At 37.8% G+C, this 27,504-nt stretch overlaps 5 protein-coding genes across 26 annotated transcripts; 2 read left to right on the top strand and 3 right to left on the bottom strand.

The window, feature by feature from the left end:
* The first annotated feature begins 372 nt into the window (after window positions 1-372).
* Window positions 373-2,152, top strand: LOC133700901 (L-ascorbate oxidase homolog). Its single transcript, XM_062124631.1, has 2 exons — window positions 373-1,733; window positions 1,852-2,152. Exons 1-2 carry the CDS (start codon window positions 373-375, stop codon window positions 2,150-2,152), a joined length of 1,662 nt encoding a protein of 553 aa, XP_061980615.1.
* Window positions 2,153-2,897: 745 nt separating this feature from the next.
* Window positions 2,898-7,891, bottom strand: LOC133702262 (transcription factor Pur-alpha 1-like). The gene is made up of 5 exons (XM_062126573.1): window positions 7,008-7,891; window positions 6,843-6,890; window positions 4,118-4,258; window positions 3,767-4,009; window positions 2,898-3,564 (listed from the first exon to the last, which is right to left on the bottom strand). The coding sequence occupies exons 1-5, from the start codon at window positions 7,329-7,331 to the stop codon at window positions 3,412-3,414; spliced, it is 909 nt and encodes a 302-aa protein (XP_061982557.1). The 5' UTR covers window positions 7,332-7,891; the 3' UTR covers window positions 2,898-3,411.
* Window positions 7,892-7,999: 108 nt separating this feature from the next.
* Window positions 8,000-13,140, top strand: LOC133702261 (pentatricopeptide repeat-containing protein At5g56310-like). The gene is made up of 3 exons (XM_062126572.1): window positions 8,000-10,530; window positions 12,498-12,613; window positions 12,835-13,140. The coding sequence occupies exon 1, from the start codon at window positions 8,723-8,725 to the stop codon at window positions 10,352-10,354; it is 1,632 nt and encodes a 543-aa protein (XP_061982556.1). The 5' UTR covers window positions 8,000-8,722; the 3' UTR covers window positions 10,355-10,530; window positions 12,498-12,613; window positions 12,835-13,140.
* LOC133702259 (kinesin-like protein KIN-14T) lies at window positions 10,801-17,285 on the bottom strand. 5 transcript variants are annotated; one of them, XM_062126568.1, is made up of 13 exons: window positions 17,047-17,285; window positions 16,604-16,679; window positions 15,861-16,198; window positions 15,669-15,752; window positions 15,337-15,504; window positions 15,106-15,212; window positions 14,755-14,933; window positions 14,485-14,646; window positions 14,101-14,316; window positions 13,687-13,724; window positions 13,254-13,381; window positions 11,415-12,870; window positions 10,801-11,176 (listed from the first exon to the last, which is right to left on the bottom strand). In XM_062126568.1, the coding sequence occupies exons 3-13, from the start codon at window positions 16,075-16,077 to the stop codon at window positions 11,061-11,063; spliced, it is 2,871 nt and encodes a 956-aa protein (XP_061982552.1). In that variant the 5' UTR covers window positions 16,078-16,198; window positions 16,604-16,679; window positions 17,047-17,285; the 3' UTR covers window positions 10,801-11,060. The 5 variants fall into 5 exon arrangements, with proteins under 5 accessions (XP_061982552.1, XP_061982551.1, XP_061982553.1 ...); XM_062126567.1 differs by having other exon boundaries at window positions 15,861-16,178; XM_062126569.1 differs by having other exon boundaries at window positions 15,861-16,172; window positions 16,604-17,285.
* Window positions 17,286-22,666: 5,381 nt separating this feature from the next.
* On the bottom strand, window positions 22,667-27,199 carry LOC133700450 (uncharacterized). 18 transcript variants are annotated; one of them, XM_062123987.1, is made up of 8 exons: window positions 26,623-27,199; window positions 25,763-25,875; window positions 25,536-25,588; window positions 25,388-25,454; window positions 25,164-25,226; window positions 24,918-25,037; window positions 24,572-24,717; window positions 22,667-24,459 (listed from the first exon to the last, which is right to left on the bottom strand). In XM_062123987.1, the coding sequence occupies exons 1-6, from the start codon at window positions 26,705-26,707 to the stop codon at window positions 24,924-24,926; spliced, it is 495 nt and encodes a 164-aa protein (XP_061979971.1). In that variant the 5' UTR covers window positions 26,708-27,199; the 3' UTR covers window positions 22,667-24,459; window positions 24,572-24,717; window positions 24,918-24,923. The 18 variants fall into 18 exon arrangements, 6 of the variants coding, with proteins under 6 accessions (XP_061979971.1, XP_061979970.1, XP_061979972.1 ...); XR_009843410.1 differs by having other exon boundaries at window positions 24,572-25,037; window positions 25,164-25,213; window positions 25,536-25,595; window positions 25,763-25,850; window positions 26,623-26,943; XR_009843402.1 differs by having other exon boundaries at window positions 24,572-25,037; window positions 25,164-25,213; window positions 25,536-25,595; window positions 25,709-25,875; window positions 26,107-26,930.
* Window positions 27,200-27,504: the final 305 nt, after the last annotated feature.

Raw genomic sequence — 27,504 nt, 5'->3', positions numbered from 1 at the left:
TTTCGACGACTTTTTTTGTAAGGAAAAAAAAAAAGCATTGCTCTGCCATACCCTAAATAGCAAATTAAGCAGTGCATGAAACTCGGTTTAGATCCAAATTTCTTGTTGTGAAATGTGAGGAAGGGAGTGATGCAAGGCGCCAGAGAGGAAATTTGCGGGAGTCTAGTGGTTGATTTTTGTGCATGCATGGTATAAAAGACGAGGGTAGGGGCAGCATTCAAGATGTAGAAGAAGGTAAATCTGTCTTCTTCCATTGATAGGGACAGAAGAAACTGAGATTTAATTAGTTGTGTGAAAGGGAGAAAGAGGAAAAGGGTTGATATTAATTTATATATATAACCCGATCGAAAGGCACACAAACATATCAGAGAGATGGCTGGGGTGATGTTTTTGGTTTTGCTCTGCATCTCTGCAGGAGCAATGTTGGGAGTCCGGGGCGAAGACCCTTACTTGTTCTTCACATGGAACGTCACCTACGGTACCCTCTCTCCCTTGGGGGTTCCCCAGCAGGTGATTCTCATCAATAATCAATTCCCCGGACCCAATATCAACTCCACCAGTAATAACAACATTGTCATTAATGTCTTCAATAACCTCGACGAGCCCTTCCTTTTGACATGGAGCGGCATCCAGCAGAGGAAGAATTCATGGCAAGATGGAGTGCTTGGTACCAACTGCCCCATCCTTCCTGGAACCAATTACACCTACCACTTCCAGGTTAAGGACCAGATTGGTAGCTACATCTACTACCCAACCACAGGCATGCACCGTGCAAGTGGTGGTTTTGGTGGCCTCCGCATCAATAGTCGTCTACTCATCCCTGTCCCTTATGCTGATCCCGAGGATGATTACACTGTCATTCTCAATGACTGGTACTCTAAGAGCCACACTGCTCTCCAGAAGCTCTTGGATAGCGGTCGCACTCTTGCAAGGCCTGATGGTGTCCTCGTCAATGGCAAGAACGCCAAGGGAGATGGCAAGGATGAGCCTCTCTTCACAATGAAGCCCGGAAAGACATACAAGTACAGAATCTGCAATGCTGGGCTCAAGAATACTCTCAATTTCAGGATCCAAGGCCATACAATGAAGCTTGTGGAGATGGAGGGATCCCATGTGGTGCAAAACGTGTACGAGTCACTCGATGTCCATGTTGGACAATGCTTCAGTGTCCTCGTGATAGCCAACCAAGATCCCAAAGACTACTACATGGTGGCTTCCACCCGATTCAATAAGCAGGTTCTTACTGGCAAGGGCATCATCCGTTATACCAATGGCAAGGGTCCAGCATCACCTGAGCTCCCTGAGGCACCAGTTGGATGGGCTTGGTCTCTCAATCAATTCCGTTCCTTCCGCTGGAACCTTACAGCCAGTGCTGCTAGGCCTAACCCTCAAGGCTCCTACCATTATGGTTCCATCAACATTACCCGCACCATTAAGCTCATAAATTCGGCTAGCCAAGAAGGTGGCAAGCTTCGCTATGCCCTCAATGGAGTATCTCACGTTAATCCAGAAACACCACTCAAACTTGCTGAGTACTATGGGGTCGCAGACAAGGTGTTCAAGTATGACACCATCCTAGACAGTCCACAGGCCAACGTTGCTAATGCTAAGATTGTCACACAGCCCAATGTCCTTAACCTCACCTTCCGTAACTTCGTTGAGATCATCTTTGAGAACCACGAGAAGAGCATGCAATCATATCACTTAGATGGTTATTCTTTCTTTGCAGTCGCGTAAGTAATTCATTATTCGATAATTGGATGGATTAATTAAACATGCAGTATATATTTAATTATTTTATTGTGATCTCTAACTAACTAACTGGTCAATATATATATATATATATAACAGCGTGGAGCCAGGCACTTGGACCCCTGAGAAGAGAAAGCACTATAATCTCCTTGACGCAGTGAGTAGGACAACCGTTCAGGTCTACCCCAAATCTTGGGCTGCCATCCTTTTGACATTCGACAATGCTGGATTGTGGAACATCAGGTCAGAGATGTGGGAAAGAGCTTATCTAGGACAACAGCTGTATGCCAGTGTTCTTTCCCCTGCACGCTCCCTCAGGGACGAGTACAATCTTCCCGATAATTCTTTACTATGTGGCATCGTCAAGGACATGCCAAAACCCGCACCTTACAGCATCTAAGATATAGAGTGGCTTATCCCTCCATGTGTTCAACCTTTTCAATTTATTCAAGTTACCTTTTTCCAAATTACTATCTTCTTCTTTCTTTCTTTCTTTCTTTCTTTTGTATTCATCAAATAAATGTTATGTTCTTTCTCCCTTTCATACAATCAGAATAACATTGAATCTATATATTTATATGTGGCGGCATATATATGTTTTCACAGCTCTTCCTATTTCAATTGAAGGGGAGCTGTGCTGTGTCATATTTTATACATGAAGCGATGGATGAGGAATAAGTTCTTTAAGATATATTAGAATAGAGTCGATGCGGAGTGATAGAGAGAGTTGGATCCAGGCACAAGAGAGCACAGCATCAGAGCAGCAGAAAACAGACCCAGAGCCAAAGTTGACTGAAGGATTTAAGAAATCTTAATACTTCAGCAAGGTGGCAGGATTATTTATATGGCTACCTTAAGGCCTTACAGTTACATTCCTTCAAACTACAACCTATTAAATTGTTTTTTTTTTATTTATTGCTGGTAATAATTTTACTAATCACTCAATCAAGGCACTACATAGTAAACTTTTATCTTATTATAAAATTTGAAGGCACTATAATACCTTCAAGCAACCCATTAGCGCCAAGCGCGAGGAAACGCTACATGTTTGGTAATATTTCCTACGACCAGATAAAAAATCTTATTGAAGCGGCTACTATTTGTACATCTAGAAACGAAGTGAAGAGAAAAGAAAAGAATTTCGCTTACAGGAAACCGGTAGTGATATATAATGCACACCCAGAAAATGGTGGTAATAGTTGAACTGATCATCGAAGCTTAACAATTCTGCAATCACTTTGCAGGCCATCTTTACAACCTCTGAGACATTAAATTGAAACTGGACAATAGCATCTGCAATGAGCCTTATTGAAAAATGTAACAACCGTGCCACACTATCAAACTAAACACTAACAATTACAATTATCTGACTCGTTTCTTCTGTTATTCCCTACATAGAATGCACTGTAAAGCATCTCCGAAACTTTTCTGTTCATCATACAGATAAATCGGATTATTTTGAGACTTAAATGAGAAAAGGAAGGGAAGAAGAAACTAACAGAAAAACAGACCGACCACAGTCACACCCTAACCAAACACCTGCTTGCTGCAGCAAAGTAACCCCTTGACAGAATAAACAGTGAAATGGTTCTTCACCGACCCACAATAGTCTTCACCATTCGTTTTTGTCCCCTCTTCAAACCTTCAAATAATGAACATTCATCTTTGAGGAGGGTCTACAGTCCGAACATTTGCTCCTGTCATTCCTTCAATTCGATCTTTGGTTATCTCCACAAAATGACCCACAATCTCATGAAACTGCTTCAGCCCAGAAAGTGGGAGAATTATTGAGGACCTATCATTACCTGCAACCTGCAATTTCGACAACATTCCATCACAACTTCAAATGGACACCATAAGCCTTCACTTCAGAACACAGAATCATGGATACATAGCTTTCCTGGCTCTGTAAGGGGTGATTTCATCGATACCGCCCCCCCCCCTCCCCAAAGTAAAAAAAAAAAAGGAAGAAAGACTTATTGGACTATAATTGAAACTTCTCTTAAAATCTCACCTCTGAAATCCTCAGAAAATGACCTCTGTTGTTGCTACCAAGATCGAAGAAGAATCTTTTCTGATCAACTCTGATTACCTTTGACACCGCCATGTTACCAATTTCATCCTGTGGGGGCAGTTCAACTGACCTGTCAACATTCAGTTCAGAAGTCGTCACAGATTGGCTACTGTGCCCAGATATGAAGCCAGCCCCTACATCATCAGAGAGTCCAACGAGGCGCTCAGAAGTTTCAGAACTTTGCTGTTGTGGCAGGCATAAAAACATGGATGAAATAATCATAAGTGAGACCCCCTCTAATAAATTAGAAAGTTACTTTTTTTTGGTGGAACACATGTAAAACTGCATCACCTGATTGGGCAGCATAAAAAGTCTTGATGCTTCATTGATCTCAGCCAAAATATTTCTAAATGCTGCCCACCCTTCATCCCGTGAACTTCCAGCAGGAACAATAATAGTACTTCGGTTTCTACTGACAGAAGCTTCAGACACCTGCAAGATATATCTATTAGAGAAGTGAACGCATTGTAGCAAGTTGAATAGGGCCCTGAAGATGGGAAAACAAATTACACGAAGAACATAGATTTCCTTTCGTTTTCTCTCAAAGCAACAGCATGCATAATGCCTGAAAGTTGTAAGATTACATCTGCTGCTCTGTCACCCTTGCATATGTTCAATCATTCTTTTGCATGCAAATTACATCTGCTAAAAGGTAATTTAAAACCTAAGCAGATTATTTATAACTTCCCCGTAAATTTTGCAAGAATAAGAAGATGTTAGTGAAGATCAGAAAATATTTCAAGATGTTATTACATTTTTTTTCTTAACACTTTGTCTTCTCCTATTTCATTGAAGCATACATATGGCTTTATCTCTTCTTCCATTTTCTTTATTATGCTCCATTACTTCCCATGAAGTTTTCTCAGTACGCAAAACTACATTGAACAAGTTAGGAGGTTTATATAAACCAGACCTGAACCATATTTTGACTTCATAGCATCAACAAAGTCTCCAGGAAATAAGGGGCATATAAAATAAATTACAGAATGACAGAAAGAAAGGTTTTGAAGCTGAATGTGTGAGTACATTGGTAAAATATGCAACTTCTTAAAAGCGACTTTCCATAAGAGTGGATTTTCAGGACAAGCAAAGGAGTCCCTCAGGTAAAATTCTGACCGTCCCATGGGATAGGGGTCTTGATGCAGTAGTCACGAATTGCCTAAAAGGGTCTTATAAGTTGCAAGTTCAAACTAGATTCCAGAACCATTGTAGACAGGAAAGACAACTCAGACAGCTCTCTTTCATTAATTGACTTTGGAAAGTATGAGCACATCAAGCACTGCACAAAAGAATGTGGGTTTCTTAAAAAGAGTTGGCTGCTTGCAAACTATAGTCATTGTATAGTTAATAGAGTAATGCTCAGAGAACTCAAATAAAGGCAATTGCAGCTAAAAACTCTCTTCCTGATAGTGCGTCCAGGTGCAGCTAAAAACTCTCTTCCTGATAGTGCGTCCAGGTGCAGCATGGAATGGTCACAACTGAGGGGAGTTCAGGAGAACTGTAAGAATCTTCTGATTTAGGATGACCAATGTTTGGACATATATAGATGTGACTTTTGTTGATACATCCAAAACTGGGACATGAACAAAGCAGGTATTTTGCTAAAAATTCTTAATAAGATCATACTGCAATCTGGAAAACTTAAGATCCCACCAGTAGCCAAAGCCTTTCATACAAAAACCTGTCACTACTTGATGCCTGGTAGTTTGAAATCCTATACTGTGCGAGGATTGTTAATATCCTGCCAAATTGCCCTTATTGTTTTAGTGGAAAACTTGCCTAAGAGATTGGAGGCTGGGCATTTAGCTTCAAGTGCAAAGATACAATAATCCCCATGTATTACCAGTTCCTCTGCTTTCTATTGATTCCGCTATACATGTTCTTAACAGTTTCTCAAAGACAGCACCTAGTTTAGCGTTAGTTTCAAGGACAACATCCTCAAAATTGCTCTTATTCCTGTTTGATCTAACTAAGATAAACAAAATGCTTTGGGGAATTACTAGCCATCAGTTCTACCCTTCTTTTACATGCATTTAAATTCTATTGCGACTAGCAAGGTGGAGGTGGTGAGTGAATGCCCTTAAGTTGCATCATCAAGCCTTAATCATTGGTCAGTTACGTCACTGTTCAGTAGGAAAACAATGGAGATCATGAAGGGATAAAGAAGATGATCTAGAAAATTGACTCTTCAAAAGCATTGATTACCGATCCACAGGACAATAACAAGTAAAGACTGACTCTGTTTCGTACTAGTATTAACCTATAGAATGTCATTTACATTATTTTATTAACTGCATTTCCAAATAAAATCTGTAACCTGACTTAGAGGGTACCAACAACTAACCAGAAGAAAACAAATAAAGAACAATCATCCAGAATGATAAGTAAGAAGATTTAAGAGAGATATTGAAAAACAAACTCTTTTGAGGTCTGCCCTCTTCTGTCTAATCTCAGAATAGAACTTAAAGAGTTGAACAACATGAAAGTAATAAAAGAAAATTTCACTCTTGTATAGGACTCGTTATTTGATGGGAAAAAAAAGCGAAATTTTTATTGGAAAATGGGGAATATACAAAATTAATTTGAGAATGAGTTTTCCTCCAAATTAACAAGCTAGAGGCAGCCCAAAGAAGGGAAATAAAAGCATCCTCCGGAATTTAGGAACATTGGTTAAGGAAGTGCCTTTAAATACTCTTGTTGGATTGTGGCGTGGTGAAGGAAGAAATGCTTAACCTATTACTATACTAGGTATGTAGATTTCTGCAAGAAGACAAGAGTAAAAAGAGTATTAGGCTCAGCAACTGGTAAGAAGAAGAGCCCACTGAGTGCAAGAGTGATATTTCATAGAAATATGAGGTTAGCAATTTGCAAGCCATCTCAATCCAATATTAGGATAGATAAACAGAAGTGCGAAGCAAAAACACAATCTTCCCTAAACCCTAAACCCTGTCACAGACCATAAAATCTTGTTGTTGTGTCTGCTTAACAACAAGAAATAAGAAGCATAGCATTTTACCTTCAAGAAGCGGCCCCTTCTGTTTTCGCCAATGTCAAAGTAGAAAACCTGCCGGTCAGTAATGGGAATTGATTAATCAATTAATTGGAATGAATGGTAATGCTATTGCTGATCAGTGATAGTTCTAATAAAGAGGGAGAGAGAATTAAAAGAAAAAAGAAATGCCTTGGTGTCGAGCTGCAATTCCTTGCTGAAGAGGTCCTGATCATCAGCAGAATTATTAACATAGTAATTGAAGAGATCCAAGAACCAAGAAATCCCGGAGAAGGGAACGATGATGGTGGACCTGGTGGCTGAAGTCTTCTCTGATATCTTCAAGTAACGACCCCGTGGATTCTCTTTTAGATCGAAATAGAAAAGCTTGTGTTCCACTTGTAGAGTCTTGCACATGAGCTCTACATCATTCCCTCCTCCTCCTCCTCCTCCTCCTCCTCCTCCTCCTCCACTGCCACTTCCTCCACCACCAACTCCGCCAGAATTCCCCTCCATCTAATCTACTAGATGGTAATACGGAATTAAGTAGTTTTCACAGATTAAAGAAAAAAGAAGAGCGATGGAAGAGGGGGTAGATCTGAAAGATAATGAGAGACCGCGGCACACTCCTATCGACAGGAGGAGCGGCAGCAGCAGCAAGTATTTGAGTAGTAGAAGAAGGGTTTAGGAGGGATGATGAAGATGTCGTGATAGGATTTTGGTTTAGGGTTTGGAGAGAAAGGAGGAGAGGAGAAGCTAAGCTAAGCAGGAGTAGCCAGGAGGGATAACGAACGAACCACCACACCATTGACTTGGTCCATTTTTCTTTCTTTTCTTTAATTTTTATTATTACAAAATAGAAGTAAAATCCCCTACAATAAAACACTACTAGTCTAGTAAAGTAAAAGGAAAACTACCACTCTGTCTCTCTCTCCCTCTGCGAAGTGTAATGAAATGGAGCCTCCTCCCTCTTCAATGAGTGAAAATTCTTTTGAACTAAACATGAACCAGGACAGGAGGCTTCTTGTGTTCCTTTTTAACCTGTTGCTTGGCGTTGGAGTTAAGTTACTGGTGTTGAAGCTGGAGAGGAGCGCGCTTTGCCCCGTTCTCTTTGAACTCACTAGACCACTACTCCTGTAGTCCTAGTACTAAAGTGTTACTAGCAACTTGGCCACAACTACCCTCCCTTGTCTTGTTTACCTTGGTTTTACCCCACCAGTCTACATGTCCTACGCTGTCATGTCCTGTTCATTTAATCCAAATCTATGCTGCTGCTGCTGCTGCTACATTCACTTCTCAAATCTCAAGGATAACAGCTTTCTCATCCACCAACTTCTTTACACTCGCTCCCTGTTTCTTTTGTCCTCTTCTTTTCACTCTCCCATCAGGCAGTCGCCACCTAACTAAAAAATCATCTTGCCAAAACAAAATAAAATAACTAAAAAATCAAATCTTTTTTCCTTCTTTAGTTCATAAGATGTCAGTAGGAAAGCCCAGAAATCGTTACAGTTCGACGATCTTTTTTCCCTCTTTTAGCATCAAGTTATGATTTATTCTTTATTTTTTTTGTCTTGGTGAGAGATTAATTAAAATTTGACGTTAAAACTGTATTTTGGGGCAAATTTAGATTCTTTCTACGGAAGTAATTTAACGAGTTACTCAAATTGAGAGGATTTTCAATCGCGCGTAAGGAGGGGTGGCATTTATACTCCCTGTGAGGCCTAAATTGATAAGAGTCAAAACTCTCTCTTTGCGGGCTGGGTACTGCCGGGCTTCCTTGTGGTTTGTTGGCTTGTCTGCAAATTCACAAGCTGATGGTTATGTCCTCATGGGTTTGAAGGCTGCTAGAGAGAGTGAGTAGAGTGCTGGGTGGTGAACATTTGAACTCCAACAAAAGCAATAGGACCATGCTTCTCCTCTACTGCAGCTCCCTTGTTTCATCATCATCAATTTTGATTTCCTTGATTGCCCATTCCTCTCATCTCAAGCACATCCACCAGACACATGCCTTCATGCTTCTCAGAGCTCTCGATACAGACAACCTGCTCCTCAGTCGATTCATTCACGCATGCTCTTCTCTTGGCTTCTATTCCTATGCTTACTCTCTCTTCACCTCCATCACCCATGCCCCCGACATCTATCTCTACAACAACATCATCAAAGCTCTCTCTTCCTCTCCCACCCACCCCAAAGCTTCAATCTTTCTTTACAATAACATCCAACTTGCTGGCTTGCGACCTGATTCCTACTCTTTCCCTTTCGCTCTCAAGGCCGTCACTCGATTTTCATCGATCCAGACTGGGAGGCAACTTCACTCTCAATCCATTCGCTTTGGCCTCCACTCTAACCTTCACGTCCTTACGGCCTTTGTCCAGATGTACTCCTCCTTCGGCTCTGGTTGCATTTGTGATGCGCGCAAGATGTTTGATGGAATGAGCATGTCGACAGGAGATGTCGCTCTTTGGAACGCAATGCTTAATGGGTATGCTAAGCATGGTGACCTCTGTAATGCTCGAGATTTATTTGAACGTATGCCTCAAAGAAACGTTATCTCCTGGACAGCTCTCATTACTGGGTATGCACAGGCGAATCGGCCCCACGATGCCATTGCTTTGTTTCGTAGAATGCAGCTCGAAAATGTGGAGCCTGATGAAATTGCCATGTTAGTTGCGCTTACTGCTTGTGCCCGACTGGGTGCGTTGGAGCTGGGGGAGTGGATTCGTCACTACATTGACAGACTTGGATTATTGACTACAAATATCCCTCTCAACAATGCACTTATAGACATGTATGCGAAGTCTGGCGACATTAAAAGGGCATTACAAGTATTCGAGAATATGAATCATAAAACTATCATAACATGGACAACAATGATTGCTGGACTAGCTTTGCACGGACTTGGAACAGAAGCCCTTGAAATGTTCTCTCGAATGGAAAGGGCAAGAGTTAAGCCAAATGACATCACTTTCATTGCCATCCTTTCCGCTTGTAGCCATGTGGGATTGGTACAAACCGGTAGATGGTATTTTAACCGTATGATATCTAGGTATGGGATTGAACCCAAGATTGAGCATTATGGCTGCATGATTGATTTACTTGGGCGCGCTGGTCACCTCAAAGAGGCACAAACACTACTTGCTCAGATGCCATTCGAGCCTAACGCGGTTATATGGGGGTCTCTTCTTGCTGCTTGTAATACTCATGGTGATCCTGAGCTTGGAGAGCTTGCATTGCAGCATCTATTAGAGTTGGAGCCTGATAACAGCGGAAACTATGCACTTTTATCGAATATTTATGCTTCTCGTGGTAGATGGAATGAGTCTCGGGTGGTGAGAAAGGTGATGTGGGATGCAGGAGTTAAAAAAATGCCAGGAGGAAGTCTTATTGAAGTGAATAACAGAGTTCATGAGTTTATTGCAGGAGAGATTTCGCATTCTCAGTTTGATAGGATACAGGAAGTTCTAAGCAAGATAAATCGGCAATTAGGACTTTCTCAGCATTTCGAGAAGGAAAGTGGTGCGCTGCTTGAATTGGGATAGGAAGCACTTCTACTTCCAAAGATGCATGATCTATTACCAAATCAACTTCTGGTTGCATTGGATAACTAAATGCTGTGACCATCTGAAAACCTGCCCCGCCTCACATTTTCGACAGCTGAGCAAAAAACTCACGTAGAGACGGGAGTGGCTTTGACATCTCCTTTCTCATCAAGGAGGTATGTCTTTGCAAAACCTGCATATTTTTCTGAGCTGTTGGTAGATTTTCATGCACACACAAATTGTTTTTCCTTTTCATTTCCTGCTTCCAATGTTTTATTTCTTGTGCTAAATATAATGTCAGGTGTACCATACAGAATTGACAAGTTCATTTGCAAAAATGATTAGTGAGTGGAGCATTACTATTCAAACACGATAAACTGTTAATATTGAGGATCCTTTTTCATTTCAAAAAAATGGGTCAATAAATAATCAGCATGTTTGACACCTTCCCCCAAGATTCTATGTAGTTCTAATTATCAAATGCTGCCAGTACATTTTGTGAGTCCTCGTTCAGAAAATTGAGCAAGACAGTTAATATAATTGTATAGAAGAAAAATAAAATTACAGAGGTCTTACAACATAAGGATACTTGTTGCAAGATGGCTCTAACATATCCCAATGTTGTAGGGATAATAAAGATGAAATGAGCATATTGTATACAGACAGAAAGGCAAATGTATAGATAAACATATCCGCTGGAGCTGCTTCAAAGCATTAAACCGTAGAAGAAATCGTGGTCGAGTCCCAGGTCATAAAGCCCCAATCCTAGAAGAGCACTGGAGCATAAAATCTCAATTTTCTGTTTAACAACATGGCATATTCCTGGCCAAGATATGAGCAAATTGTAAGATGGTGGCTTTGACCTTACTAAATAGGAATAAATGTAAGATAATTTATTTTTCATTTTATGGAAGTTAGCAAAGAGGGCTTGTTGCAGAGAAAGTAAAGAAAAGGAAAAACAAAACAAAAAGGTGATGGGAGGTTGGCCATTGTTCCATTATAACAATGAACATGGTCAAGGCATGAGAGAAATATTTGGTTAAGACATCAAAGTTCTTACCTGTGTTCTGTAATTTTCCTTCTGGTTTACCAAATGTCACAACTAAGTTCTCATGATTTTCACTGTTCATAAATAAAGCTGAGTTCAACTGAAGTAGGCCATGTCTTGTCTCTTTTGCCAACGACTGAAAGGAGTAAAAGCCTTGCCTTTCACTGTCTTCCATATTTGATTCAGTGGGTGCTTGCTGACAGCATGATTCCAGTTCTAACATGGGAAAGGAGACACCAGAATCCCTTTTTGAACAAACGGAAGTAGTATATAATTCAGATGGACAACATTCACTGCGCCCACTGATCTTTAGCAGGAAATAGTCTGAACATTGTATTTTGCCTTCTGGTGCCTTTGTAGTTGACATATCATTGACCCTGTTGCCATCCTCATATTCTTCAAGACTAGGAAAACACCCATCTTGTGGAGAAAAAGTGTCGTATTCACTATCCCCTGCTAATATATCGCCCACAGAAAGCTGTAGTTTTTGTACCATTGTTTCCCCCCCGGTTGTCTGTAATGGAGAAGTGACATCTGATCTTGAGTCCTCATTAAATAAATCTTTTAACATCTTCAGTGGGTTTTCCATGACCGCTTCTGATATGGGCTTTCCAACTGCCCCTGTGGTTGCGAGATCATTTATTTCATCATGGTTGACAACTTGCTTTGCATATGCATAGTCATGCACATTCTCGTCAAAAAAATTGTCTGCTTTGCTCTCTACTGTACTCTTATGTTTCTTCTCAGGAATAGGAACAGCTAAAACCCGTTTTTTCCTTTGAGTGCAACCACTTAGAGTGGATTCACTGTTCTGTAGATGTAGCCAGCTATCAATCTTAGAAAATTTGACACAGTTGATTTTGTTCATCTGTCTACTGCTATTTTTCTGAATGTGACTGATGCCTGCCTTTTGACTAATCAAATTCCTTGGTGCTCTTTCTTGTTCTTGGAGACCATTAAATTTAAAACCAGTTTCAGTTGTGTCTTGGCTGTATTCTGTTGCATCATCAGTACTATCTTTCATGTTCAACCCTGCCAAACAGCTAGATCTGGAAAAACTGTGGTCTGAATTGTTTTCTGAATGATGCTTTACAGGGAAACTCACAGACTCCGCACGATGAAATGTTGGTCTTCTCCTTCTTGCAAGGACTGTGCCATCTCTTCCTTCAGAAGTTTGATACCTCGTCCCAGATTTTCTTCGGCTGCAAATGGTAGGCCTCATAAATCTTGGTAACTTTGATAAAGGACTCGCTGTAATATCTACTATCCTGCTCTTTGTAAGTGGTTCTTCTATAGAAGAATGGTATGCCTCCATTTGCTCCTCAGATGATGTACTTGTCCCTGTTAGATTTTCTAATTTCTTGTTTAATATTTCAATGTCACTTCTAGCAAGCAGCCACTCATCTTCAATATGTTTCATCTTTTGCTGCAGGTTTGCCATTGCAACTTCCTTCTTCTCTTTTGCTTCCTGATGATTAACGTCCACCTCATTTGTCAGATGATCTATTATTTTGTTTTACTTGCTACTTCAATTGTTCACAAGAATATGCCAATTTTTTACTTGATATGTTTTGCTACAGATAAGAAAAAATGTAATTATGTTAATGATATTATATTCAACAGACATATGGATCTCATTGCTGGTCAATATGTATTTTATAGGACTTGAAACATGGTTGTGAAAGAGTTTCCAAAATTATTCAAAGTGATGCAGTTAAATTTTTTTTATCTGCCATCATTCAAGAAAATTCCATTAAGAGGTTAATTTATGCGTTTTTGGACTCAATACTTTTGCTTTTCGTTGGTAATGTAAACAAGCACAATCTTAAATAAGTATGTTTGCCTACTTACAATTGTTTCCTCGTTTCCTAGGTGAACACCTTTCACCCTTGTTGCAAAATTTAAAGAACATATGGTCTCACACAAATCCTCTTCTTTGGGACTGACATGGACCAGCATTATTGTTTTTGAATCATTACCTGAGGATAGCAAGGGGGGAAGGGAACTACATTAGCAAAGAATACTTAGATTACAATGCAGAAGATGGTCTATGAGTTCCACGCTTTCTAACAACAAATATTTCTATCAGTTTTTTTCTTAAAGAAGTCACATAACATGATTAAGGAATAAATAACAGATATGGGTGAATGATGACTCTGATTTAAATTTTTGTTTGAGAATTATTATGGTACTCCAAATGAGGTAAGAACAGACCCCCCCCCTGTGAATGGTTAGCGGCTGTAATCACATTGACAGAAGTATGGACATGATTAAGGATTGTTACCTAGAGAATCTTTGAGAACTTGTGTCAGCTTGCTATTCCTGTCAAAAGTAAAAGGGATAATTTAGTTTTTAATTGGGACTCTGGAGAAGCCGCCATTATCTAGCCACCCATGATTTTTATGTTTGGAAAAGCTGATGAAGCACTTCTGTTTACATTTAGAATCTTGGAAAGGAAGAGGAAACTATTTCCTTTTTTCACTTATTACTAGAGAACAGGCCAATCTGAGAGAATTCAGTTTTTTTCATTTTTTTCCTTTTGTAATCCTTTTCTAAATGACAATTCAATGACTATTTTTAATAACCGTGGGTAATGCTATACTTACTCTGATGGAAGATATGAATGAAATAGGGTTGGGTTGAGTGGCCAAAACGCTCAGATACCGAGAAAATAAGAGTTTGGTGAGTTCGCTGTTACCTGTAAGGTATGTGATGCCTTTTCCTTTGGAGGGCACTAATCACGTCCCCAAGGGCAGAGAGTGACAAATTAATGGCTTTTCCTTCATTAAGTCTTTTGCCCCATGCCTTTGTCTTCAGTACACGCTCGCTTCCCCCGAGATCAACTAACCATATTTTATTTGTTTCCCTTCGCCTTTCAGGAGCATTGAAGCAAGTTATTGCTACCCGTATCATGCTATTGTGAGCAATATAGAAGAAACAAGATTAGAACAGAGGATAATAGCTGCCCTTTATTGAAGAATCTTCTGGAATCAGTCCATGTATCAAGGCAACTGCGTGACTGCTCTATTCTCATGCTGAATTACACTGACACATAAGAGTCTAATTAGGGAAATTCGATTACCAGTGAGATCGGCTAGATGTCAGGTTGGAATTTGTTGAGGCAGTTGATCTGAAACGGCTGCCCAATCTGTACAGCCTCAGAGCTTGGTTGAAGTCGTTCACTTTAATGGCCACAAGGTTGTCGATTTCGACTCCTCCTGTTGGATCTGTTTGTATTGAAAGGCTGTATTTAGAGATTTTGGATTATGTTAGAAAGGATTACCTTAATACTTTCGAAATGATTGAACTAGATAAACCCATGTATTGAAACATTTAGGGTATGAGAATATACCAAGGTGGCATAGGATCTGTTGCTGTTGTTGGTTTGGGGACAAGCAAGTCCTTAAGATTTCCCATGTATATCTCGAGCATACTGAAACTGATGAGAAATGCATGGTTACTGTCTACTGCTTGTTTAAATAGAGCCTCCATGGCCCTTGGCACTATGCCTGGAGTGTCTTCATCACCTTCCTAGGATATATTAAACCAAGAACAACATAAAGTTAGAGGACACGGATGTAGATTGAATACATTAACCCATGTAGGATTATTGTGTCTTCAGCACAGTGTGTGTCCTTTGGCTGTGTCGTTTACCTCTGAAACACCTAAATATGCTATGAGTGAAGTGTTAGCTGGTTCTCACCATTGTGAAAGTTTTTCCTGTGCCCGTTTGCCCATATGCAAAAATGCAGGCGTTGTAACCATCAAGGACTGATTTGATGATGGGTTCAACTTCTGTAAAAACTTCATCTGAAAGCTGCCAACTATTAAAGCATGATCGTGATATATGACGATAAAATAGCTTTCTACTTGCTTTTTTGTTGGAGGAAGAAAAGGAAATTAAATAATCAGAGACTTGATTTACGTCAAGCACCTTGGGATGAACCTGGGTGGAGAACCTTGTCAAAATTGTAACTCTTGCTCTTACTGTCCATAAGCATTAGAACAACTTTATTTGAATCCGATGCTACGACTGGTCTTAAATTACCACAATTCTCCCCAGATGTGATAGGTCTTATTCTACAAAATACACGGATGTTCCCTGCATGGCATTTATTAAACTGTAATCAATTTGGCATATGCTGAAACCATCTACTCTTAATTGACGGCCATCATCAATGAAATGAGTGGGCATGGCATGAAGTGTCAGCCCAACAACTTGTCTGTCTCTTGTCAAGCTATCACAATAAAAGAAACCTGACTAACCTTTCAAGTCCAGGAACTCCTTTAGGATTTGCCTCCTCTTTATGTTCAGTTGGTTTATGTGGTTAGTCAAGACAGTTAGTTCATCTGTTCACGGGAAAATAAATTTTATAGAAGGGAGTGAGCAATAATTATATGAATAATAAGGAACAGAGGTGCATCTAGATTTATGAAAGCAAAAGTGCTTTTTTTTACCTTTTATTTTTGAAATTGCACTGCAGTCGTCGTCATCTTCATTAGCATCACCATTAATATCAGAGATGGTTGGCTGCATGTCAACTGATTTTTCAGATGGAAGGGTTTTTATTATATCACAAACTGATTTAACCCAGTTGGAAGTTAGATTTGCCTTTATCCCTAGTAGGGAATGAAGGGATTCAGCAAGATTTCTGACAGATTTTCTTGAATCCATCTTTTCTGCTTCCCAATACTAGTCTGTGGAAAATATATGATTTCTTTGTTTCATTTCTCTACATGACTTGCTGCTCTTTATTCCAAATTCACACTCTGCAACTGAACAAGGGAAATGTAGTCTGTAGAGCAGATAACATTGAACTAGTCTAGTTTGAACAAGAACCTTGACTTTCAGAAATAATAAAGATCGAATCCTTCACATTTTAAGTAATGGCTGAAACTACTAAGAGACTATAATTGCAGCAAAGGTAGAATGAATTTCTTGTATGCCAAGTTGTTGATATGTCAAGTAGTGTTAAAAAAACATAGTGAACTCAAGAAACAGTTAACAATATTCTGTTGAATTAAACAGGACAGTGAAGTAAACACTACAAGATAAGATTTCTGGTTTTCTGTACCTCTCTAAAGAAAAATGTACAGTGATGCATAGAATCGTATTTTTAAATCAATGAACTGACAACAAACACAGATTAGGGGGGGGGGTGAAATATTAAGTTTTCGAGGAACCAGATAAAAGAAAATACCAGCAATATTATGGCTATGGCTGAGGCTAAAACGGCCCTTGAGACCCGAGATCATCCACAGCTAGCATGGTCGGTCCTGGACCATTTAGACACAGGATCAATCATATACCATTAACAGAAAATCCTTTCAGTGATGAAAAAACCTTAATTTGAATGGTAACAGTAGTCCTGATGACATGAAATTTCCATAGCTTGCTAGAAAAAGGATAGAGAAGAGATTAAATCAGGCCATGGTGGTGGTTCTATGCTGAACTGCGAGTAATATTTGTCGTTGTTGCAACGATGACAGCTGAAAGATCACTTATTTTATCTGAAACTTAAACCACATGCGAGACTAGCAGAAATGAAACACCGAAGCATTTAACTGGTGTCAATATGTTGTGCTAGTGCAGATCACTATTGTTGGTTTCTAGCTATAGCATCATGGCAAAAGACCTGCCTACCTTGCTCTGCGTGAATACAGAGTACTGGGGAGAGAGAAGAGAGAGAGTTGTCTGTTACTCGCTGGTGAAGGACCCTTATACCATACACCATGCCGCAACAAACATGATGCATGTAATTCACTCGGCTAGTACTTCTTCTTCTTTAGATGATTATCAGAGTAAAAGACTTCTTACAAAATCCAATATGCTGATGAATAAAATTTTTATAAAGTGTTTGAATGAGGGTGATTACTTTAAGAAGTTGATGAAGGGTGATGGAAGACTCGTACCTGCAAAACAAATTTATAATTTTTTAGATTTAGAGATTATTTAATGATAAAATTAATTATTTTTAATAATAAATTATAATAAATAAGAGAATGAGTTTTAAATTTCTAAAAATAAAAATGTTTGTTTTTTATTGTAAAATAAAAGCATAAATAGATAGTAGAAAAAATATGAACTATTTACCTAGATAGTTCAGAAGATATATATAGCCTCTGAAATTTATCATGTTGCTTAAATGGAAGGATTGAAGCATCATTTTCTTTTAATAGCATTAATGAGTGATAAATATTTCTTACACAACATTAATAAAGAATAAAAATCTCATGCACAATATTAATGTTGATGAAAATATGATAGATTTTTTAAAGATTTTTATACACCTAAGAATGTAGAGAAATGATTATTCTTGACTTTTAATATTTTATATTAAAAGACATGAGAATAAACAAATAAATTCATGTTACCCAGCATGAGATCTAAAAAGATTATCAACTCGATATATTTTTGGTTTGGAATGATTTCAAACTCAAGGGTAATAGATCTAACACCTTGTCAGATCCATATGTACTTTGGTTAGTGCATAACTAAACTTTTAGATAGTTAGGTCTAATATCTTTTCAGACTCGCATGCACTTGAACAGAGAATGTAGTTGAACCTAAGAATGTTAGGTCTAACACTTTGTCAGACTCATATGTACTTGAACTTAACATATAAATAAATCTAATAATATTAAGTTTATTATCTTATCGGATCAACATGTATTTAAACTCAATATATAATTCAACTCGATGAAATTATATCTACCATATCATTAAACCCAAATTACTTGGATACCTTACATTATTACCTTCGATCTTTTAACGTGTCAAAGATATATTGATTAATAATAATAATAATAATAATAATAATAATAATAATAATAATACTGGTCGATCATGATGAGCTGCATGCTTACGTAATCTATATACTATTGATTAAAGACTTGATCATAAATATTCCCATGGCAGATAGCTAGCTAGCTAGCTAACCGACCGTAATAATCTATATACTAGTCTTCTTGATAGTATGGTCCATCTTTCTTTATCTCGTGGACTAATAATCTTCGTTCTTCAATGTTAATTGGTGTGCAAACCACGTCAGAATAGACCAATGAATGGGCCAAAGAAAATACAGTTCCATCTTACGATAAAGACACAAAAAACAAGAAATATATTGTTGAATTTATAAGGAGGAGGACCAATGATCGATCATTTCATTAATTAGAGTGAGAACTAAGCCTATGATCGATCGATCGATCTAAACAGTGTTGTTGTTTTTTTTTCTTTTTTTGATTTAGTACCATGAATATATTGGGAACAAAACAATCCAACCCAACATCTGAACACATTCATTCGATAATGGAATAACATAATAATTCAAACCTTCTCTTGCAATGTTGTAGATCAGCAGAGTTCGGAGGTCAGAACTCCAAAGATGGCAAATAGAAAATCCAGATGGGATCTCCCATTTCCTGTTAGGAAAGGTTAGAGATAGGAAGGACATCGGCTTCTGTCAGGACCAGAGATATTCAACATATTTAATTACTAATACTACATGGTTTCGAGCAGTCCAATATCCTTTACGCGCTACTGTGCATGTGGAATTCTTTGAAACAGCCGACATACAAAGGCTGGCCATCGGGGGATTACTGCTAGGAAATGTGTAGCTTGCATATTTAATCTAAAGAAAATGAAGTCTTTATTTTCATATGATTTTAATGGCAGCTTTCGATATCTATCCAAGACATTCAATTCCTTTGATCCAAATTTCAATATGCAGGGGCGTCATGCCCGGTAATTCACTATTATTTTGCTTTTGTGGTGAATCTGGGAGAGAGGGGACCAATTAATTGCGCATGAATCTTTGAGTTGGTGGCATTAAATAACCAAGGAGTAAAGGCAACCCAACTTCGTTCTGGACGCGACAGCTTGCTGGTGACAGGTTAATTCCTCATCGATCACCATTTTCATTTCTTAAGGTAGAATATTCAATGTCGATGAGAGATGTGGGGTCGTGGGGCTAGCTCCTCATCGTTGTGTTATGCAGTATTACTCTACAGGAGTGTTTTTTTTTAACTGTCCTATATTTTACTGTTCATCTCTCATAGATGGATTGTGCAAAAATAACAGGAAAATTATTTCTTTTTGAAAAATGAATTCTGAAAAAAGTGAATTTCAGGAAAGTATTTTTCAATGTTTGATAGTGTTATGGAAAATAAACTGGAAAACACTTTCCAGTATTTGGTTATGTTATGGAAAATGAACTGCAAAATAATTTATCAATGAATTTATTTTTTTTTCAAGTTTATCTAATATATATACAATATTTAATATAAATATTTAATCACTTACAATAAAAGAATGAAATCTAAAAAATATAATGATGAATTTTTTTTTATTATATCCTATATTCATACATAGCTTATTTTATAAAATATAACTATATATGTCATATCATATTATAGAAAAATAAGCTTCTGAAATATTTTTTAAGTAAAACCTATTAATACATTTTTTTTAATTTTAAAAGCTTAAAATAAATATTCAAAACAAAATATATATAGCAATCAAAAGTTTGAGGATCAAATTTGATATAATCAGCAAATAATAACATTTCTAAATTTTTCACAACTTCCGGAAAGTGTTTTTCGCCCAAATTTTTCAGGAAAACACTTTCCTAGAAACCAAGCCAAAATTTTCTTTTACTGGAAAGTGTTTTCCGTTGACCAACTTTCCTAATGACAAACAAACATAGAAAAGTTTAGAAAGTGGTTTCCCGGAAACTACTTTCCGGAAAACAAATACAACCAAAAGGAAAAACACTTTCCTGAAAACCAAGACAAATTTTTCCGTTGACCGGAAAGTGTTTTTCATTGACTGGAAAGTGTTTTTCGTTGATTTTCGTTGACCGAAAAGTGTTTTCCGTTGACCAACTTTCCTAATGACAAACAAACATAGGAAAGTTTGGAAAGTGGTTTCCTGGAAACTATTTTTCAGGAAACAAACATGCCCTAAAAATAAATAAATTATAATCTAACTGGAAGTCATAACCCAGTTTACAAGTTTGACATACTAGCCTTGAGTTATTTGGTTCATAAGTTTGACAAGTTCATCCATTGGTTGGATTTTTTTATTTTATTTTTTAATTGTTTTAATTTATTTTCTCGATTTTATCGTTTAATATAGGATTGGTTGAGAAATAAACTGCATGATTTTTATTTTTTTTGCTTTACATGGGGTTATCATTATATCAAATAAGTTTTTATTTTTAGGTTGATACTCAATTTTATGATCATATATTATTATCATATAATTAAAAAAAATATAAAAAAATTATTAAATTCAATGGAATCTGTGACACGAGTTACTGAGAGACTGAGATCGATCTAATCTGTCATTGTCTTAATATTTTTTTTAAAAAAAATTATCATCTTAAAAGTTTCTTTTTTAAAGTCAAGTCATATTTGTACCAATTATCAGGATTATATTTGGACTCATGAAATAAATCAATTTAATTTGAACTAGTTCTCGAGTAATTTAATTGGAAACTCGAGTTAGGCAAAAAAAAATACGAGGTTTCAAGATTAACCCATTAAACCAGGTTTAATAACACAATCAAAAAATTCTCCATTCTCTTAACATTTTCTCTTTTTTTTTTGCATGTTAAAAATTAGTCTTCCCAGCAGCTTACAACGATGAGGGGGGGTCCAAAAAGAACAGATGATGGGGAATAAGAGCGTAAACTTGATGGTGAAGGTATGCATGTGTGAAAATATTTGGGAAAGGAACAGATCCCCACTCTGAACTGAAGTCATGGCAATCATATCATCGTAATATTAATTCCAATGCAGAATTGTTTTTAATAAATTAGAGAAAAGTTTTGGTAGGTGGAGACGAGAGAATTCTAAGCGACCCCGGTCTCTAAGTGAGATGTCGAATTCTAAAGACGGGATTGTTAAATAAATAAATTGGGATGTCTTCATTTCACCACCCACCACCTCCAAGATGTTCATCAACAGATCATGCCCGCGTCGAGAATTACCGGGTAAAGAACGCCGAGCACTCCTTGGTCGAGCACTACCAGGACGAGAATTACTAGATCGAGCATTATTGCGTTGAGAACAATCAGGCAATTGGGCTGGAAACTATCAGGTCGACAACTACTACCTCGAGAACAATTAGGCAACTGGACTGAAAACTATCTGGTCGACAACTACTAGCTCGAGCACTACCACGTTGAGGACTACCGGGCAGAGCACTACTATATCAAGGACACTTGGACCAGACGCAATCTCTTCCAGCACCATTGAGTCGAGCATTGTCAGGTCCAAGAATATCGAGTCAAGGCCTACTAGGTTGAGCACTACCAGGTCGATGGCTATCAGGTTGAGGACTACCGGATAGAGCACGCTCAAGTCGAGGACGACCGGGTCAAGCACTACCAAGTTGACCATGCTTGGGTCGAGGACTACCATGTTGAGGACACTTGCGTCAAGTACTACCAGGTGGAGGGCTACTAGGTTGGGGACTACCAAGTCAGGCATGCTTGGATCGAGGACTGCCAAGTAGAGCACTATTGGCCCAAGCATGCTTGGATCGAGGACTGCCGAGTAGAGCGCTATCAGGCGAGATTCTCGGGTGGAGGACTACCATATCCAGCAATACCCAATCGAGCATGATTAGGTTGAGGACTATCGGGATGAGCACTACCAGGTTAAGCATGCTTGAGTGAAGGGCTACCAGGTCGAGCATGCTCGGTTTAAGGGCTACTGGGTCGAGGACTATCACGTTGATTACTACAGGGGTTGATTACTACAGGGTTGAGGACGAGGACTATCAGGTCTAGCATTGCCAAGTCGATCACTACTAGGTCAAGCATGCTCGGGTCGAGGACTATCGAGTCGAAGAGTTTTAGATCAAGGACTACAAGGTCACGTATGCTCAGGTGGAGAACTACCAAGTCGAGCACTATCAAATCAAGGACTATTAGGTCAAGCACAATCACGTCTAGAGTTATCGTGTCGAGGACTACCGGGTTTAGCACTGCCAGGTTGAGCATGCTCGAGCTGAGGACGCTCAGGTCGAGCACTACTAGGTGGGTTAAACAAAAGGCAAAAATCAATTCAAGTACCAAGGACATTGTTCTAGTATCATCAATTCCTGGAAGCTCGGGAAATTGTTACAGTACATAGAATTCAAACAAGCAAGTAATAGCCATAATTAAATCCAATGGTATCATTTTCTATCACTTGCTATAATAGACAGATCACGAAGAAGACGAGACAGAATCACTAATTAAAACAAGACATCAATCTGAGGTCAACAGTATTCATAATTGAGCTTTATATTGATAAGCAAACATTTGCAAGTCATTTCCACTTCAAAGTTCGTATCATTGCAGTGGCTAGATTTCTAATGGAAATACTAGCCAATTCATAAAAAAATAACTAATCAAATCTAGAATGAAACCTACACGGCAGGAACAAATGGGCACATACAATTCAGAATGTTGACAAAAACAACATAATGCTCCAATCTAGATTAAATAACACAAGAGGACATCTCCATTCAGTGAAAACTACATAACAACCACCTAATCTCTTTCACGACTGTCCATGACACAGTACGTGGTTGTACAAAACAAAGGTATCATCTCACCTTACAAACGGTTAAGAGTCCTGGGAAGCCTCAAATCTTGTTGGAGTGTCAATGCCCATCATACATCATAGGCATGATATTAAAATGATAAGCAAACCATTCCCCTTGAGCATCACAGACAGCCACAATATCAGGACTCCATAAATACAATAATATAATGGACTAAAGTGAAACTGGAGTGCAAGTAGAGCAAGAAAATGAGTATAATGGACCATAGCAGTATAGATAAACTGCAGAATTTCACATCCAAGATTATGAGCCACCGAGTTTATATAATTTACTTGGACTGCTTGTAAGCTCAAAAAAAAAAAAAAGAAGAAAGCACCCTCCCGTTTCAGCTAAGACATCCCCTGCATTAATGCTGAATCAACTTTAAAATAAGCTTGGGAGAATACATGAGATCATGGAAGAGGCCTAAAACTGCAACAGTAGCTCTAAATGCTATGAACTCGTCAGAAGTTGATTAGAGAGGGTAGAGGGAGGCCAGTCAAATATCTTGTTGGATTCGGAAGAAGATTTTGCCTTCAAAATCAGCAATTAGTTTTAGGTCCAGTATAAGATATGAGAGATTATTAACAACTAAGATTTGATTTATTGTTCGATTTCAAACTCAACCTTTCTGCTACAACACACAATAGAGCAACAGCAAGGGTTATAGCAGAAATCAAACTTGGAAACAAGGACGGAAGGACCCCAACTAGCGACTGGTGTTGGCATTTTGCTAGGGTCTTTTGAGAGGGATTCCCAGGACAATCAACAATGTTAGTAAGGCAGATCATGGATGGGGGTAGATTTGGAAATGGGCATGGAACGGTTCAGCTTGTAATGATAAGGAAAAAAATAGGAGAATCCTTCTTTGAGGCATTTCGTTCAAGTGTATTTGATGTGAAAGACCTGCAGTAATTATAGATGAATATTGTAATGGGAGAGAAACTAGAAAGAACACAAGATTTAATATGGTTCGACAATATGCCTACATTCACAGGAGCGAGGAGCTTTTATTTTCACTATATCAAAATAGGGTTACATAATATTTATTTATAGTAGACCCTAAACCATTCAAGGAATCCTAGCAACCTAAGAAATCCTAGCCGTCCAAGAAATATTAATAATTTTTCTATAATACCTCTTTACCATACCGCGGGGCTCCCAACAAGCTACAACAGTATTATTGTGGGGTGAAAAAAGATACTGTGGAGGCAAATTATATTTGCCGTTCGGTTAGACTTCATTCTGTTGCTCTTTTGTTCCTTCAAGTTCAGGATAGTGTTGCTCTTGTACATGCCTTGTGTACTTGAGAACCAGGTGCCCATGGGTGTTTTCTGATAATTTACTAAACAAAGAAAAATCTTTGCTTCTTCAAAGACATGAGATGCAGAGAATGAAAACACTCCTGCTGACCGCTAGAAATTTACCATTCATAATCAGGCCATCTCCAATGACCATGCCCTACATGATAATACCAAAATATCTATATATTCAACAAAGAGACAAGAAAACAAATAAAACAAGCACTATCATAAATAAAGCATACAAAAGAAAGGCCAACATGGAAACTTACAACTAAAACTCCTTCCAGAAACGATGATTTGATCTGACAAACTTCATCACAGTGGGTGGAATTCAGTGATGCATTTCCTCCAGCACCTTCAGCAAGAAACCTTTCTAGCTCTTGATGATAAGGAAGCTGGATTGATCAGAAAGGATCTGAAACATAGAGAACCACATATTTTCCCCCCAACATCTCCACGGAATTGATAAGCTCAGAGAACATTTCACTTGCAAATGTCCAATTAATATATATATATATATATATATATATATATATATATATATATCTGGCAAAGACATGACTTTAAACGAAATTTTTTGATATCATCAAGCAATAAAAAAATCAACCCACTTACTGATTCCTAAATCCTGTCCACAAGCTTCAGCAAACCCAGAAACCAATGAATTCTCCATTGCCTCCTCTGATGCAGCAACATACGGAAATCCCATGGAAAAATTGGACTTTGTAAAAGGACCTGTTCAAAGTAGGAACGCTAACTATAAGAACACAAACAGGCAGGAATGAAGCAATTTCTGCAAATCAGGGTCTACTGATTCCAATTAAAAAACCATTTAAAAATAGTTTGAGAAGCTCTTGTTACCTTGAGAAAGTTCACAAGAGCTGGATCTGCATTTTTGCTTGCAGAAATATCTGTGGAAAACAGCTGTAGAAAATCAATGGTGTGCAATCAATAACCTAGGGCTAGAAAAATAGCGACAAAGTTGCAAGATATTGCACTGCCAATGATATGCCAAGCTAACAAAAGTGTTCAATTATCAAAATAGACCAGACAACATTAAGCAGAACCTACTTAGTTACACATACCAAAAATAAAATTAGAATATGAACACCATAAGATAAAAGCCTCGGCAGCATGTTCACCAGATCAGTCCTATGGAAATAAAAAAAATGTTATTGCACTCATGTATTGTGGTTACATAGTTGACTTATGATGAGCCCCAAAAGTTCTTACCCCTCTGCCAACAAAAACAACTGCCAGATCCAAAGATTGCTGAACTTTCTTTTCTGATCACTACATGGAAAAAGATTAAACAAAAAGTAAAGAATTGAACCAAAAAAGGAGAGAAACACAAAATTTTCTTCTTCTTATAAGTTTTTTGAAGAAAAAATATTTTCAGAACTTACTATGATACTGCAAAAAATTGCAGCAAGCTCTTAGCATGAAGGAGAGCGCAGTACCAGTAAGTTTGACCAGCCTCCTTCAGCCAGCACCAACCTGGCAAGATCCTTTGAAGAAATGGTCTGATAATTCATTGCTTCACTCATTCTGTTGTTTGACCCGTGATCAGAATCTAACATGTTTAAACATTCCAATTGTAGAATAATATGCAGCAAATATAAAGCCAGGAGAACATGATAGGCATACAAAATCTTCAAAATAGATTGAATATCATAGAAAGCACATATCCCATAAGCGAAAGAAGCTTGGCTGTTGAAATTCAAAAACCCAAAGTACGATATTTTTGTTCAGCCAATAGTAATTTACAAGAAAAACAGTGACAATGTTCAGGAGGTAAGAATACCAAATAAAGCATGATCTACTGATCTGTTTGTGATGTGGTTTCATTTTAGGGAGACTCAAAGTCATCTCACTTGCATTGTTTATCAGGAATCTATGGGGAGAAGCAGGAACGCCAGAAAAATCTGGAGGGTTTCATACTGATCCTATTTAAAGATCTAAGAGGAGAAAGATTGTAATCCACTGTAATATCGCGTATATTTGGTCATTTGTTGTGTTTTGCGTATTAGCTGATATTATGTGAGAAAGGAGAACACTTTTGTATTGGCATTTAGTTGAAGTTTAAAGGATCAATTTCTCTTCCCTTTACTCCTACGTCAATTTCGATATAATTGATTCTCTTATAAACACACACACATATATAGCTTTATCATGGAAAATTTAAAAACCCTAAAAGAAAGCATATGTTAAACAACAGACAGGCTGCCAATTTACCGATAAAATTTCAAGTAAGAAACTAAATAGCTTAGATTGGAAAATGAAGAGAGAGAGACAGGGAGGGAGGGAGGGAGGGAGGGACATTCTGATGGCGGTGAGGAGACCAGAGGAAAGCTGGAACTGTTGTCGATGGAGGAGATGCGGCACCAACCACTGTTAACCACCATATCGCCGCAACCGTTACCATTCTCATGGTCTTCTTCATCTTAAAAAACCTTCATTTTATTATTTTTTTCACAAAATCATTACACATTAAATTTTGCAAAATAAGAATAAAATTAATAATCTAACATAAACAATTAATGCGCAGACATATACAAATCAGGACGGAGAAAATTTGGAATCAATGAATTAATACAGATAAAATTAAAATATAAACTGTTAGGTGACTAATTAAGTTAAATAACTAATCAGTCACTTCAAGATCCAATATAGAAATAGGAGTATTACTTGCCCTTTTTAAAAAAAAAATCAGAAAATAAATACACATTACAATGAACTGAATTAAATAACTAATAATCCAATAGCTCACTACTTTATCGTTTACTGAATTAAAACTAATCACAATTCTAAGCACATTTCGTTAATTATCTCAATTGACTCTGACTTCTAATCAAATTACATGGGACTTGGATTGGATTGGATTGTTAACAAGACATACTCTACAACAGACTTCTAAGCACATTTAGTTAATTATTTCTTTGTACAAGGGAGTGTTTATTTTGATGGTTGCTTTGTTTTTGAAGTGGATCATATAAATAAATTATTTGTTAATTACTATACGTAATTTATTATTTGTGAGACCTATTATTATTTACATTTAAAATGGTTGAAGTTGCTTCTTCTTTATCGTATTCACTAATTGCGTTTTATTTAAAAAAATTAGTGTTTAATATTATTCAATATCACAATATAATTAGATTAGAAGAAAATTGCATGATGACGTAGCATTTGCAGAATTTGA

Source organism: Populus nigra, chromosome 8 (assembly GCF_951802175.1).
Source record: "Populus nigra chromosome 8, ddPopNigr1.1, whole genome shotgun sequence".
Taxonomy (NCBI): Eukaryota; Viridiplantae; Streptophyta; class Magnoliopsida; order Malpighiales; family Salicaceae; genus Populus; species Populus nigra.
This window is presented reverse-complemented; position numbering and strand designations above follow the sequence as displayed.